The 16,702-nt window shown below is 43.3% G+C and overlaps 1 protein-coding gene across 5 annotated transcripts in view; it reads right to left on the reverse strand.

Moving 5' to 3' along the window:
- Positions 1-16,702, reverse strand: part of DZIP1 (DAZ interacting zinc finger protein 1) — a 55,116-nt gene that overhangs the window by 18,408 nt on the left and 20,006 nt on the right. For all 5 annotated transcript variants that reach the window (XM_045480838.1, XM_045480810.1, XM_045480849.1 and 2 more), the window contains 6 exons: positions 15,119-15,256; positions 12,113-12,175; positions 5,848-5,988; positions 5,104-5,152; positions 3,898-3,954; positions 1,765-1,821 (listed from right to left, as the gene is read on the reverse strand). In XM_045480838.1, coding sequence (XP_045336794.1) covers positions 1,765-1,821; positions 3,898-3,954; positions 5,104-5,152; positions 5,848-5,988; positions 12,113-12,175; positions 15,119-15,256 — 505 coding nt within the window. The remainder of the gene's footprint in view (positions 1-1,764; positions 1,822-3,897; positions 3,955-5,103; positions 5,153-5,847; positions 5,989-12,112; positions 12,176-15,118; positions 15,257-16,702) is intronic.

Genomic DNA, 16,702 nt, shown 5'->3' on the forward strand with positions numbered 1-16,702 from the left:
AGACGTAATCGGGCTAAATAATGTTATGCAATACAGACTTACTCTCCCTGCCCCCTCCCCCACCCCTACCGTTGGGGACACTGCCATGGCTGGGGGTGGGGGGCAGGTCAGTGGGCCCCCGTACTAGCCTCCTCCTTGCTCCTGCCCATTGAGATGCTCACAAATCAGCTCAGATCCCAATCCAAAGACTGCAGGCCTCATGCCAGGTCTGGCTGGCATTTAAAACTAGCATTTTAATCCCAGCAGATGCCAACAAGGGGGCATGGCTGGTTCATGCAGTCCAGCTCCAATCAGGGCAAAGTCCATAAGGAACACAGTGCTTTGAAACTGATGGATTTGTCAGGACTCTTGAATTAACTCCAGACAGCTTACTTAACTTACTTACATACTTACTATAGGGGTCCAAAATACTAACCATACTTACTATAGGGGTGCCAAAAATATTTATATTTTTTGTTTTAACAAAGAAAATGTAGACCTCAGACACTGTCACACAAAAGGCTAATGATAACAAAGTAACAAAAGACAGAAGAAGAAACTATAGCACACTGTGAAAGTACAGAGAAGCAGTCAGCAATGCATTATAAAAATCAACCCTGAAAAAGAAGGCAAGACAGAGATTTTAGACCCAAGATAAAGAATATGAGTAGAGAGCAATTGCCAGGGGAAATTTTCTTGTCTATTCAATATTAAAGCAAATTTACATAGATGCAACATACATTTTATCTCTTTCACTGGCCCAGAGGGAGAAAACCCGAGTGTTCTATAAACACTTGCCAATAATAACACCCACTAAGTAGGGAATTTATGCATCACATAGTGTGAACACATATGCTTAAGGGTATTGATCCTCCTGAAATGACCTTCGGAAAAAAAAAAGTGAGGGGCAATAAACACTTCATGAGTCCATCAGTGAGCAAAGAGATAATTACAAAAGGCCACGATCATATGAACCACAACACTTCTGAAGACACAAAGTCTGATATGACTGACCATGGATTTAAGTCTAACTAAAATGCAATGGAGTAATCATTTACATTCCAGAAGCATTTGTAGATAACAGAAAAAAGTTGATTCCTCTCCCATTTTAATTCAGTTAATACACAGGTGACCACAGGAAAACAATGTACTAAAAACATGCTTGCAAAGACTGTAAACACTTTAATAGTATAAAAATAAAACATGGCTACAAAAATTCACCCTATCTATTGGATCGTGTGATTAACAATTATCACCCTTGTGCCCCTGGTCCAAGAATGGACTCCTGGCAGTGATTTCCCCCAGTGGTTCCTACTTTTCCCTTTGGTTTCCGTCACATGTCTTTTCTAGATTTTTCCAACCAATCGCTGAAACTGTTTGTTTAAAAAAGGTGATTTGCTGCCACACTGAAAGTTACAAAAACAGTCACACATGCCCTGTGGCACGTGCTGGTTGGCTGGTCTAGTAGAAAATCACCTTCTTACCCAACACCTACTACTTTCCGCCCGAAATCACACATAATCAAAGTACTACTCAAAGTTAAAAATCTCTGCTTGTGAGTCCAGCAACATATACAGGTTTTAATTTATGACTTTAGTAGGTATATTCATAGTTTACGATAATATTACATATGAAGGCTGTAGTTTTATTAACTGTTTTGCATTTGCTAAAACATCTTCTGTTTTGTTTTGCATAATTACCCCCACAGAAGCACTTTTAGTTAATAAGTTCTCTGACTCAGGGCAGAAACTGCACATAAAATGCTGAGACTTGGCTGAAACTTACCGTGTGCCATTGTTAGACTTGATTTAGCATCCAAAGTCTGTGGGGCTGAGGCAGTCACTGAAACAGCACAAAGAAAGAAAGCTCACAGGCTCCCGTAACAAAAGCATAAGCATCTCAACTTGATGATAATCAAGCACTCCCCCAATAAGTCAAGATATATACAGATCCTAAGGGACAAATGTTTCAGGTGACAGTCACCAGCTAACCTAAGCCAATTCTCTGTAACAGCTTTATTGAAATGCGGTTTGCCCTTTGAAAATACAGAATTCAGTGGTGTTTAGTGAACTCAGAGTTGTACAACCATAACCACTACCTAATGTTAGAACATTTTCATCACACGCGCCCAAACATCTATTAGCCACGACTCCCCATTTCTTCCTACCCATGGTCCCTGACAAGCACTGATCTACTTTCCGTCTCTGTGGATTTGCCTCATTTTGGGGCATTTCATATAAAATGGACTCAAACATTGTGGTCCTTTGTAAATGGCTTCTTTCACTTAACACCACATTTTCAAAGTTCATCTATGTGGCACATAGCATGTTAGCATCAGCCAATTCCACTGTATGGACTGACCACATTTTATATATCTATTCATTAGATGATGGGCATTTGGGTGTTTCTACTTTTTGGCTGTTGTGAATAATGCTGGTATGAACGTTCATGTACAATAAATCAATTTTAAAAATCCAATCACTGGGCTGGAACACATTGTGAGAAGGCATTAACTCAGTCAAAGCCTTTAGAGAGAAATCTGATTCAAGTAAGACTAAATGCTCTCTACTTTTAAAATATCGTCAGAAAATTAGATTCCACAGCCTCCCTTCCAATATTTGACAATTCTTACCTGAGGTTCCTCTCTGGACTATGTATTTGTCTGTTAGTTTTCTCTTCCACTAGCTTATTACGATAGATCTTTAATTCTAATCCTACTCTGAAAAATACTGGCCACAAACCTTAGCTTCCTCCATGGGCATACATTTTTGTCTTTACAATGGCCCCTGGTGAAAGTGTTCAACTCCTAGCTGTGTGTAAATTACACACACAGACCCTAGAAACAAGACCCTGAAAGCCATTTGCAACTTTCATAATCTAGATCAAGGTTTGCAAAAGTAAAACCCATGGAACATACTGGTCCACCATCTGTCTTTGTAAATAAAGTTTTATTGGAACAAAAGATTGTTCCAATATTGTGCCAAGTACAAAGTATGAACAATAACAATTTAATGCCTTTTAACCTTGTCATCCTTCTACAAAATGCATTTTTTCCATAAGGTGTAAGCCCAGCTTTTACCATCCCCTCAACCCCACTCTTGGCACTAACCTGCCCTTCCCTCCTCAGCACTTCTCAACCTCTTCTACTTGCAGAAGTAACATTGAGAGGCCTCCAGAAGCATTTGAGAAGACTGAGCGGTGAAAACCATTAGCATTTCCCAGTCAATTGTGCCAAATTCCCAAACATGCTCATCACTACTGTCCTGGGCCCATATGAATGGTACCGTCACTCAGTGCCTAGCCTCAGCCTGACCCCTTCCCTGGTATTCTGATCCCTGTTTGCACGCATGTCCTCTCTTGTCCAGGATCACCCTTACTTCCTCCATCCTTACACTTTCCTGAATGGACTAAAATAATAATAAGAATATTTCAACTGTTTAACTATTATTAGGAAAACAATCTTCCCGTTTCTAAACTCTTCAGATTATGTCTTTGTGGATTATAGCCAAACCCTGATGGTTCCGGAAGACAGACTTGCCGAGCCCTCCTCAAGTGAGTGACTGACGGAACACCAGGTCAAAGCCTGCAGCACTGACCCTCAGCGATGCCAAAATGTGGCGGCCACCCCACACAGTCACATTGTAAACCCACAAGTACAAGCGTGGGAGGGACACAGAGAACAGACCTGACAAATAATAGGTTAGGTATGGCTAACCAAAATCACCACAAAATTACATAGATATTTACAGTCTTGTCTTGGGTTTTAGAACTAGGTCAAAGCCAGGAATCAAAATAGATTATTATATACTCTCCAAACACACTGGTTTTCAAAGAAGAGTCTCTAAAAATAATAAGTCATGTATTGGTTTAGCACTATTAAAGTATCTTTTGAACACTGAGGCTATTATAGAAACTTACTAGATACAGCTGGGGCAGTTGGCTTAGATTCGAATGTTTGCCAGGTTAAAGGATTCCCTGAAATAAAAAAGTTAATTAATTAATAACAAAAATCACAAGCTATGGGTCATATTTTGCCAGCCCTTATACTAATCTTTTCCCTCAGGAAAAAAAAAAATTTACCAACATATAGTCACTCATCCAATGGAGTAAAGGTGTTTAACATAAATCCTTATAAAACTTTTTCCTAAAATTATGGTCAGTCAAATATTTATGCTAAGTAATTATATAGGTATTGCTCGCTACCTGGACTCTCACCATTTGAAGAGAAGTTATAGGGGACAATAGCCCTTCCCAAAGCTTTATCTCAAAACAAGAGGGAACCAAGTATGTAGGTCAATGGACCCCCAGGACCCCCAGATTCAAGGAGGAAATGTAGCTCATGCACCCATTACCAATCCCCAACCTGTGCTCCTCAAGCAGACAGTATCCCTTTAACAACCTGAGACAAGCAGGAACTTGGATTATTTGAAAGGGGTCCAGACAAAGGTAAATTTTACGCTTTATCAGGAAACCCTGCACTTCTGGCTCCAGCATCCCTTCTAGACTCGCTCCTGAATGAGACGGGGATTATCTGTGCTCCAACTGTGCCTAGAATAAATCTTTAATCTCCAACTGCCATGGCTGAGAATGACACAGGAAGCCTCTCCAGTACTTTAGAGAAACTGAGGTTAGGGTCATTAACAATAGTTGTTGCCAGTGTTTAACAGGTGCACTTTATATATGCTCTCCCATGTAATCCTCATAACAAGACTATGATGTAGTTAACTCTTCATACTCCAACTTTAGAGCTCAGTAAACTGAGGCAGAGACTCAAAGAGCCGCACAATGTCGGAGATGGGCGCTGAGCCCAGTCTGTCTCTAGACCTTTTGCTTTTATCTGTAAATTCACCTTATGGCACATCAGCCCAGAGGTATAGTTACTAAGGATGTATTTTGTGCATAACAGTATTCTGATAAAAAGTATATAAGGCCATTCAACAACAGTCTAGGTATTTAAAATTCTTCAACTTTCTGGATCTCAGTAACAGATCGCTAAAACTAAAGTCACCACAGGAATGTCATCTTAGTGCCTGTCAACCATCGGGACCCCACATTCTTCTGATGACTGGTGCACGGTTAGGGAGGCCCGCCTTGCCTCCAACACTGGGATCCTGGTCCACTCACCTTTGGGTTCACTGACAGTGTTTAATGGTCTACTGGTAAATTCTTTAATCTGCAAAGAAAAACAGTTTTCTAATGATTCATGTTTGAAACCAGATAGGGACATGCTAGATAATGGACAAGATAACTGTACTTAGCAAATTAACTTTTTTCATGAAATCCCCCAAAGACAGAGGACAAATGAACTTTAAAGACATGAAGGCAAAAGTTTTATAGAAGCAGCATTTGGATTGGGCTTCTTCTCAAAGTAATCACGAAAAGAAATTCTTCTCTTCAAATTTATTCTTTTTTTTTTTTTTAATTTTTTTTTTCAACGTTTATTTATTTTTGGGACAGAGAGAGACAGAGCATGAACGGGGGAGGGTCAGAGAGAGAGAGAGGGAAACACAGAATCGGAAACAGGCTCCAGGCTCTGAGCCATCATGAGCCATCAGCCCAGAGCCTGACGCGGGGCTCGAACTCACGGACCGTGAGATCGTGACCTGGCTGAAGTCGGACGCTTAACCGACTGCGCCACCCAGGCGCCCCTCTTCAAATTTATTCTAAATTCCAGTTGAATAAATCTGCTTGCTCTTAAAAATACCTTGAAAAAACTATTGGATGTGCTTTTACAAACAACCATATAGAAGAAAATATCCTACCTCCTTTATCTTATCCAACTTACAAATGCTCTAAAATAAAACAAAATGTTCTTAGATAAATTGCGCTACTTAAGGAAAAACAGTGCCAATATATAGCCCCAAATACCTGTTGTCTCTGCGTGATAATCAGTTCATTCTGTTCCTGGAGTCTCTGCCCTAGATCTTCTATCCTTTTCTTGTAGAAAACATTACTTGCATTTAGATCGTCTATCATGGAGGTTCGAAGTTTCTCTATATGTGACAAGAGCTGGAAAAAAAAAATCAAGGCATCGGTCTGCAAACTGTATGTGAAATGTCTCCATTCTGCAGTTTGTATGTATACACCCTGTGGCTCTTTGCTGGCCTTAGGTTATCTGTGCACATCAAGTCACTGAATCTATCTTTGGGTACTGTATACCATGGCCTTGGCTGTATGAGGGCTTCATCTCTGTTCCTGGGGAGTTTGTGACCCACGACACACAACACTGATAGCGTGAACAGCTGTGTGCACCTGAGCACATCGCATGCAATACCACGGGAATGAGCACTGATAAAGGGTCAGGGCCCCCCCACCCCGCCCCACAGAGTGGCTGCAACCCAATGCGGTCCTGAACCCTCAGGCGTCCACATGTGCCTGGGGTGGAGAGTCCACCTTAATTATTCATATGTCCAATGATCAAGTACCATCTCGGGCCCTTGGCAGGTTCCCAATAAATATTCGCTGAGAAAAGGAAGGTGGAAGGAGGGAGGAGTGTGGGAGGGACACAGAGAACAGAAAGATCCAAAGATTCATAAACAGATTCATCTTCAGAGATTTCATTTCAGGAAATGGAATCATATACTGGACATAAAAACCTTCAGGAAGAATTTGTTTTCAATAATTTAGGGAAAGATTATTAAAGCAATTTCACTACTCATTAAACAGAGGGGAAAAACACATGGGTCCTTGGAGCTAAGGACATTCCAAGCCTACACCCTGGAAATGGAGAGGGCTGTGTAGACCAAAGAAAGGGGGCCGGTGAGTGTGCCTAGGAGAAATACAAAGAGCGTCTAACGCAGCATTTCCCAACTTGCTTGGCTTTTTAAATCAGGGGTTGAGGGTGGGATGAATAGAGCACAGAGAATTTTTAGGGCAGTGAAACCATTCTGTATGATGCTGTAACAGTGGCTACATGTCATTTGACACTTGTCAAAATTATAGAAATAGAAAGTACGATACCAGGAGTAAACCCTAACGTGAACTATGGACTTCGGGTAACAATGATGTGTTAATGTAGGCCCAGCAATTCCAACACAGGTACCACCGTGGTGCAGGATGTTGATAACGGGGGAGGCTGTGCGTATAGAGAGGGGAAGGCGTATTTGGGAACGTTCTGTGCTTTCTGCTCAGTGTTGCTGTGAACTTAAAACTGCTCTAAAAAAATCTATTTACATTTAAAACAACAACAACAACAAGTTAATGCTCTCTCTCAATACATTGCAGGGTCTTCCCACTGGAGTGCTCTGTGCCCAGAGGAGGTGAGACAAGCACTGGGTTGAACCAAGTGGAAAAGGTTTCCTGAGTGAGGATGAAGAAGAACCTTTCGTGTCCTAGCGGATGCCAAGAACCTCCCCCAGGAGAACACTGTCCCCACATTTTCTACAGACCATGAGGAGAGTGCCCCAAAGCAGTCTGGGAAATGCTGAGCTGGAAAATAGAAGGAAAAGCCAGTGAAAATGTCCAGAGGTCTGGGTAGGGGTTTCTGATCAACAACATGTAGAGTCCGTCCAGACTCCCAGAAGATGGAGACACAGGACAAGCTAAGGGTTGGCAACATTTTGATATCGGAATTGAGAATGGACTAGAAAAGCCCAGAAAAGAGTCTGCTGAGAGAACAGTCTAAGCAAGGGACAGCCACAGATTATTTCAGAAAGTTGGAGCTCTTGAGCCCATTTCTTGTGACCTCCTACCATTCCAAGTACTATGCTCTTTTCTCTACCAGAACACAGTACTCTGTCCTCCTTTCCTTTTGTTACGTGACCACCATACAACCTCCCAAGCTCTACAGTCTTCTGTCGGGTCAAAAGCGCATGCCATCATTTATCTGTGACTCCCTTTGAACTCCTACCAATGTTATTTAAAAAAAAAAAAACAAAGAGCTGCCAAGAGGCCTAGGTAAAGCAATAAAAAGTTGGCAATCACAACTTCCCTTAAACAGAGAAATACAATATGTGCATTGTAGGAACAGTAGGCAGCAATCATGTGGAATAATTAATAGTTAGGTCTCAGGCAGAGATTACTAAACCTGATTGAATTCTCCCCTCTGTTAGGGTTTAAGAGAAGTTAAGGAAGGAGAAAAGCAGCTTCTGAACAAGCAAAACCAACAGACAATGGAGCAGCGTAGCCTAGCGGCAACACAGACGCTCCACACTCCCAATACTTGGGGCAGCTCAGCCGACTCGGAACCAGGGAAGGCCTCTCCTCCCTCCACCAAACCACCAACAGTCCATCTTTCCATCACGCCTCGCAGTGGCCAAGAGTACAACTCTGCAACCTGCACTCTATTCTGGCCGGAGGGCCACCGGAACTCCTACAACGGTCTGGAGTACAGGAGGCTTTAAAGGAGCAAGGACTAAACATCATCCCCATTTGTAAGGAGGCCTGAATTCTGTCCCTAGATACCAACGCTGTAAGACGTCCTGAAGGACAAGAGTTGAACCTCAAATCCTAAGAGCAGTTTTTCAAACCATGGATCCAAAACAGAAACCATCCTAGACTAAATCAGAATCTCACTGAGTGGAGCTGGGCAAGAGTATTTTGGGAAAGAGCCTCTGGTCATGCTGAAGTGTGTCCTGGTTAGGAACTACTACTACCTTAGAGCATCTTGAAGGGAAGCTAGAACATTCTCCCAGAAAAGCAACCGCTCTAAGTTGTCACTGCCTCTTCTCTCAAGCTGGCTCAGTGCCTGAAGCATGACAGGTGAGCAAGGCAACAAGGTAGACCAGCATGGCCTTGAGTTTAAGGGGGCCCGGGTTCATACCAGGGGCCTGTGCTCATACCAACAGATGACTCTTTCAACCCTGCTCTTCTGACCCCTCCAATCAGCATTCCTCCATCCATAACAAGGTTGAATGATCTCCTTGTTGGCCGACTAGCAACCTTCCACATTCATTCGGCAAATATTTAATGAATGCCAATCACACTTTAGGTTAGTCAACGTTGGGAATACAACAGAGAACCAGATAGACAGAGTCCCTCCCTCGCAGGGCTAGTGATCCGATCAGAGACAGTAAACAAGTGAATAAATAATCTAACTATGTGAAACAGCAATCAGAGTTACACTTGTGACATGATGGGAACCGTAAGGGAGGAGGCTACCTACTTAGGTGGTGTCAGATGACTTGTAAGCCAAGGCCAGAGGGGGGCTGAATTCTAAATGGCCCTCAAGTTTGTACCCCCAGACTACACGCCCTGCGTAAAACCTTTCTCTTGGTGGAGTTATGAACTGAATGTTTGTGCACCCCTCTGCCCCTCCATTCCTGTGTCGAAGCCCTAATCCCCCACGTGATGTATTAGGACGTGGGGCCTTTGGGAGGTGATTAGGTTTGGATGAATTAGGGTAGGGTCCTCATGATGGGATTAGTGCTCTTAAGAGAAACCAGAGAGCTTTCTCTTGTTCTCTCCCTGCCCCATGAAGACACAGCGACAAGGCATCTGCAACAGGGCTCTTACCAGGAACTGAGCCGGCTCCCTGACTGTGCAACTTCTCAGCCTCCAGAACAGTGAGAAATAAACGTCCCTTGTTTAAAGCCACCCAGTCTACGGTATTTTGTTATAGTAGCAAGAGCAGACTCGAAGACATGGGCTGGTTGGAGTCTGAAATGTGCTTCTAACCAACACAAGACAGCAAACGTGAAGAGACTTAGCAGATACATTTAAAGCCCCCAGTCTGGGGCGCCTGGGGGGCTCAGCAGGTTAAGCGTCCAACTTCCAGTCAGGTCATGATCTCATGCATGGCTCATTAGTTTGAGCCCCACGTTGGGCTCTATGCTCACAGCTCAGAGCCTGGAGCTTGCTTTGGATTCTGTGTCTCCCTCTCTCTCTGCCCCTCCTCTGCTCAGGCTCTCTCTGTCTCTCTCTCAAAAATAAACATTAAAAAAAATTTTTTTTTAAGTCCCTAATCTGCTGACTCTGAGTTAATGCAAAGGGAGATTACCCTGCACGGGCCTGAGTCAGGCGAGCGCCTCTCTCCTGCTGGCCTTGAAGAAGTCAACAGCTGGGTAGTGAGCTGTGGGACTAGGGTCCTGATCCTACTGTTAACCCTAAGGAGCTGCATATTGCCAATAACCTGAACGGGCCTGGAATGACCCTGAGCCCCAGGTGAGAAAGCAGCCAAGCCCACGTCCTGAATGCAGCTGTGAGACTCCGAGCACAGGATACCACCAGGCCTGTGCTCACGGACACTCGGAGAAGACGAATTGCTGGTAATTTGCTACGAGGCACAGAACACTAATACAGAGGGGAAGGACAGCCATGTGAAGAGCAAATGGAAGGATGTCCTGGCAGCAAAGAGCTTGTGTGAAGAGAAAAAGGCTGGCATGTTCTACAAGTGTCCCGAAGGCGATTGTGGTCAGAAAGCGTAGGTTTGGAGAGAGGATCCGGGATGAGGTGGCAGGTGGTGGCCAGCAGCCAGATGGTCTTGTCTGCTCCTTGGAGAGCACACTGGGAAAAGGGAAGGTTGGAACTGGGAGACCAGTTACAGGGTCCTTTTCGAAATGGCGGGGACTCGGTGGAGGGCAGGAGCAATGGAAATGGACAGAAGAACGTGGATATGAGACATGCGGCAGGCCCTGCTGATACCCTTGCGCTGGGTGCTGAGGGAGACACGGGCTCAAGGCGTGCTCCTGACCGCTCAAACCAGGATGCCACCAAACAACAGAAAACCACATCTGGGGACGAGCCCGAGCACCTCATCTGAGACATATGACACCTGGGAAGCCCGAGGAGATACCAAGTACAAAGCTGGCTATCTCATCCGGAGCTCAGAGGGTAGTTTAGGCTGGAGAAATCAACATGGGCTTTACACCTACACGCAGCCATGACCTCACTTTAACAAACTCTCTGCTCAATCCCTAGAGCCCCAGAACTATGAGAAATAAATATCTGTTGTTTGTAAGCCACCCAGTCTACCGTATTTTGTTACAGCAGCCGAGCCGACTAAGACACAGCAGACATAGGGCTACAACGTACATATGAAGTGAAAAGATAGATCCAAGTTTTCCTGTCTCAAATAAAAGTACTTTAGATTTTCTGCACCAGTGCAATAATGCTTAAATTTGGGATGTACTCAGCTGAAAGGCAGTATTATAATCAAATTGTTTTCACTAAAATGGAAGAATTGTTCACATTAAATTATCTTTATTTTTAAAAAAATTTTTTTTTAATGTTTATTTATTTTTGAGACAGAGAGAGACAGAGCATGAACAGGGGGAGGGGCAGAGAGAGAGGGAGACACAGAATCCGAAACAGGCTCCAGGCTCTGAGCTGTCAGCACAGAGCCCAACGTGGGGCTTGAACTCACAGACCATGAGATCATGACCTGAGCCGAAGTCGGACACTCAACCGACTGAGCCACCCAGATGCCCCACATTAAATTATCTTTAATAAAATTAAAGATATTTTAGACTACTGACGTGCAATGTGAAAAAATCAGAAACGATGGGTTCAGCAATAAAGGAATGATTAATAATAACTTACGATACATCTACAAGATAATTCTATAGCCATTAAAAAAATTATGATTTTGAAGAATATTTTTAAAAACACAAGAATACTGGGGAGCCTGGGTGGCTCAGTTGGTTGAGACTTTGGCTCAGGTCATGATTTTATGGTTCATGGGTTTGAGCCCCGCATCAGGCTCTGTGCTGACAGTGCAGAGCCTGGAGCCTGTTTCAGACTCTGTGTCTCCCTCTCTCTCTGCCCCTCCTCTGCTCGTTCTCTGTCTCTCTTTCTCTCTCAAAAGCAAATAAACAATTAAAAAAAAAAAACACACACACACAAGAATGTTAAAAAAACAACAAATCCCCAAAAAGCCAGAAGAAAGTTTACAATCTATTAAGTGAGAAGCGTACACAGTGATAAAACATGATTCAGAATTTGTAAGACCCTAAGTATGGGTTTCAAAACGTACAGAAATGCTACATTTATGGCACAGTAAACAGACGAAAAGAAGTTACAACAAAGTAGTTAGCAGTGGTTATCGTTGGTGTAGAAATTATAAGTAATTTTTATTTCTGTCACACATTTCTCCATAAAATTTGTTAAGTAGACAAACACTACCTTTGCCGTAGAGAAAAAACATATATTCTTTAAAAAAATGACCCACCGACAGACCCTGGCTTCTTAGTCTTACCCGACCCTTCTCTTTCTTGTGTTCTTGGTGAAGAGCTTGAACTCGGGCGGTCCACTTGCTTTCCTACGACACAGTAAAACAACAGTAATTTATGTGCAATAAAATTGACTCAAAATGGAAGCTTCCTTTGTAGTGAGTACCTCTGGAACCCAACTACCTACTTGGTAAAATTTTAGCAGCATTTTTTAGATTATAGACGTTCAAATGTGTCTAAATACATTTGCACGTGGTTATCTTAAACTCTAAGGCAGGGGTCAGCAAACATTTTCTCTTAAGGGACTAATAGTAAATATTTTAGGCTCTGGGGCCAAAAGACTCGGTCACCACTACCAGCAGTAGGAGAACATCCACTAGATAATACATAAACGGGTGGGCATGGCTGTGTTCCAATAAAATTTTGTTTTCAAAAATAGGTACTAGTTTGGCAGTCAAAGGAGCTAAAAGGAAACACCAGGGTTTCTTTCTTTCTTTTTTTTTTTTTTTTAATGTTTATTTATTTATCTTTAAGAGAGAGAGAGTGCAAGCTGGGGAGGGGCAGAGAAAGTGGGAGGGAGACAGAGAATCTGAAGTTGGCTCTGTGCTATCAGCACAAAGCCCAATGCGGGGCTTGAACCCATGAACTGTGAGATCATGACCTGAGCCAAAGTCAGGTACTCAACCGACTGAGTCTCCCAGGTGCCCCAAGAAATACCAAGGCTTCTGAGGCCTTGGGTTCTGACCTGACAACATATCTCACAGGAAGGAAACAAAAGAATTTTAGGTGGGACTTTGGGATTCATAATTGCTCCTTCAATTCCTGAGCCCAGCTCACAGGGAGCAACTGTCAACAGTTTAATACAAGACACAATTCGCGGTCCCCTACCACATGCCAGGGGCCTCGCTGGGCTGTCGTGGCCAGCTGGGCAAGGACTGAGGGACACACTCTGCCTTGAATAGGAGGAAAGTGGACCTAACAATAGACAGCCTCCCCATAATGTGCATGTGAGCGACCTTCTCAGGACCTCTGCTTGAGGGAACTACCCAAATGCAATAGCCCAGAGGTCCAGGAGAACTCTCTAGAAGAGGTGCTGCCCCAGCTGAAGAATTAAGCCGCAGGTCCTGAAAACTGAGAGGTGTGTGACAAAGAAAGCCACAAGGGCAAAAGCAGAACCACAGAATGCTGTCTCCTGGGACCCATGAGCTGTTTGGTGCAGCTGGGAGCATTGAGGTAAAGCCGAGAACAGTGCGGGATACCACAGGGTCCAGATCCTCAGGGACTCTGGCTGCTGGTTAAGGATTCCAGATTTGGCTCTGTGAAGAATGGGGAGCCGTGGGAGGATAAGACAGGACAGTGACGTGGCCGGCCTGGCTGCACGGTGGAAGGCCAATGGCCAGGGAGAGAGGCAAGATGTGAGCAGCAACGTAAGAAACAGTGGCAGTGGTCTGTATTCCAAAAATACACTTACTTTTTAAAACGATATGTATATATTTTTTAATATAATTTATTGTCAAGTTGGCTAACACACGGTATGTATGGTGTGCTCCTGGTTGGGGAGGTAGATTCCCGGGGTTCATCGCTTACATACAACACCCAGTGCTCATCCCAACCAGTGCTCTCCTCAATGCCCATCACCCATTTTCTCCTCTCCCCCATCAACCCTCAGTTTGTTCTCTATATTTAACAGTCTCTTATGGTTTACCTCCCTCTCTGTTTGTAACTATTTTTTCCCCTTCCCTTCCCCTATGGTCTTCTGTTAAGTTTCTCAAGTTCCACACATGAGTGAAAACATGTATCAGTCTTTCTCTGACTGACTTATTTCACTTAGCATAATGCCCTCCACTTCTATCCATGTTGCTGCCAATGGCCAGATTTCATTCTTTATCATTGCCAAGTAGTATTCCATTGTATATATAAACCACATCTTCTCTATCCATTCATCAGTTGATGGACATTTGGGCTCTTTCCATAATTTGGCTATTGTTGAAAGCGCTGCTATAAACATTGGGGTACACGGGCCCCTATGCATCAGCACTCCGGTATCCTTTGGATAAATTCCTAGTAGTGCTATTGCTGGGTCGTAGGGCAGTTCTATTTTTAATTTTTTGAGGAACCTCCACACTGTTTTCCAGAGCAGCTGCACCAGTTTGCGTTCCCACCAACAATGCAAGAGGGTTCCGTTTCTCCACATCCTCACCAGCATCTGTTGTTTCCTGAGTTGTTAATTTTAGCCACTCTGACTGGTATGAGGTGGTATCTCAATGTGGTTTTGATTTGTATTTCCCTGATGATAAGTGATGTTTAGCATCTTTTCATGTGTCTGTTGGCCATCTGGATGTCTTCTTTGGAAAAGTGTCTATTCACGTATTTTGCCTATTTCTTCACTGGATTCTTTGTCGGGTGTTGAGTTTGGTAAGTTCTTTATAGTTTTTGGATACTAATCCTTTATCCAATATGTCGTTTGCAAATATTTTTTTCAACAAAATCCTAAATTCATAAACTTTAATCTCCATTTGTTTCCTGGTAAAAAGCAATGTTCCCCTAAACCAGGAGGGCGAAAAATGCCAGAATGACAACTGTGCTGATTATGGACGCCACTTTCCACATGACTGTAATTAGGTTTCATAAATGAAGAAGACCATCAGTACAGCAATGCAGCCAGATATTTCAGCTCTAAAAATAAAGTTAGTGCTTCATTATGCCTTTCTAGGGCTTTTGACAGCAGGGACCTACCTCTGAAATACGAAAAATAAACTCTAAGGTAATCCCACACAATTCAAGTTGATATTGTGTTAGCCAAAAATGAAACAGTTTTGCCAACCAGTCTATATCTGCATCTGTTAGTCAATCAACAAGCATCTAATGAACGGCTATGATTAATTATATGTGTATTAGGAGACAAGAAGAAAAGAACTAGCTTCATGGTCACGGGAAGAGACAAACCCTTTTTTTATAGGAAATGCTTGCTGTAAACTGCTTCAGGAAGAAAAATCAGGCCCCGGCTGCAGTTACTGGCCACTGGCACATACCTGACTATCAAGAAGTTGCATCACATTCTGGAAATCCTGGGGATACTGAGGACGTTCTTCTTTAAATTCACGTGCATCTTTTAACGTGCCAATATTGGACTTGATCTGCATGTTGGACTTCTGGATTTCTGACAATTGCTATGAAAGAAAATAAATGCAAACTCACTGGTGCAGATGTTTATACTTTCAAAAGACTGAACACAAATAAAATTGGGGAACATGTAGCCACTTTTATTTTCATTTAATTTTTTTTAATGTTTATTTATTATTTCTTTTTCAGACAGAGAGAGAGAGAGAGAGAGAGAGAGAGCAGGGGCAGAGGAGGGGCAGAGAGAGGGAGACACAGAATCTGAAATAGGCTCCAGACTCCACATCGTCAGCACAGAGCCTGACGTGGGGCTCTAACTCACAAACCGTGAGATCGTGACCCGAGCCGAAGTCGGATGCTTAACTGACTGAGCCACCCAGGCGCCCCAACATGTAGCCACGTTTAAATCCGACTATCCTTACTAGATGCTTGGTGTGCTTTCTCCTTCTCCCACCTACTGGTTTTCCGGTTTTCTTTCTGCTGCTTTCCAGTTTTTCCAACAGCATATGTACGGGGTGATTGCAACAGAAAGGACAACCTAACTTTCTAATCTTATACAATGGGTCTTAAAATTTCTGATGGGCACACAACAGTGTCCAGGAACAGAGGAACTGCGTGCAGCTGGTTCTCATGATTATTTCTTTTTATTTTTTTACTTATTTGTATTCCTAATATAAATACAATTTTTTTATGTTTATTCATTCATTTATTTATTTATTTATTTTGAGAGAGGCGGTGAAGGCGGGGGGGGGGGGCATGTGCAGGGGAGAGGCAGAGAGAGAGAGGGAGACGGAGAATCCCAAGCAGGCTCCGCCCTGTCAGCATGGAGCCCGATGCGGGGCTCGAACTCATGCACTGTGAGATCATAACCTGAGCCGAAACCAAGAGTCAGATGCTTGACTGACTGAGCCAGCCAGATGCCCGGGTTCTCATGACAATTGAGTGGTGAGGCCACCATCATCCTGCAACTGTATCCGTGAACCCATTAGGGACAACATGTTTTAATTTTACCTATTGCTTGTTATGTTATTCCTAAAGTTAGCAGCGGTTAAACCCTCAGAAAAATCACAGAAGGTAATACATTAACCGAAGAAACAAAAGGGTGGGGAGCATCACTCCCCTGCTTAAATCTGGGCTGAACACAGCCACTTCTTTTCAAAGAGTACAGTGTGAAATTGGTGGAGGCTGACTTCTCAGCAGAGAAACTTGACCGACACAACCTGAGCCAGGTGATCAAGGTCAACACCAACAACCATTAATCATGAAGAGAGTATTACCCTTCAGATGATGTGATGAAAACTATAACTTTATCACTGAGGGTTTCATCCCCCAAACCCGTAAGCCCAGTCTAACCAAGAGAAGACTCCTGGGTGAATTCCAGTAGAGGGGCGTCTTACTGACAGGTAAGGTACTCCTCAAAATTGTCCAGGTCACTGAAAACAAGTCAGAGAAACTGTCTCAGACAAGCTAAGGAGGTGTGACAACTAAATATCATG

Source organism: Leopardus geoffroyi, chromosome A1, assembly GCF_018350155.1.
Source record: "Leopardus geoffroyi isolate Oge1 chromosome A1, O.geoffroyi_Oge1_pat1.0, whole genome shotgun sequence".
NCBI classification, from domain to species: Eukaryota; Metazoa; Chordata; class Mammalia; order Carnivora; family Felidae; genus Leopardus; species Leopardus geoffroyi.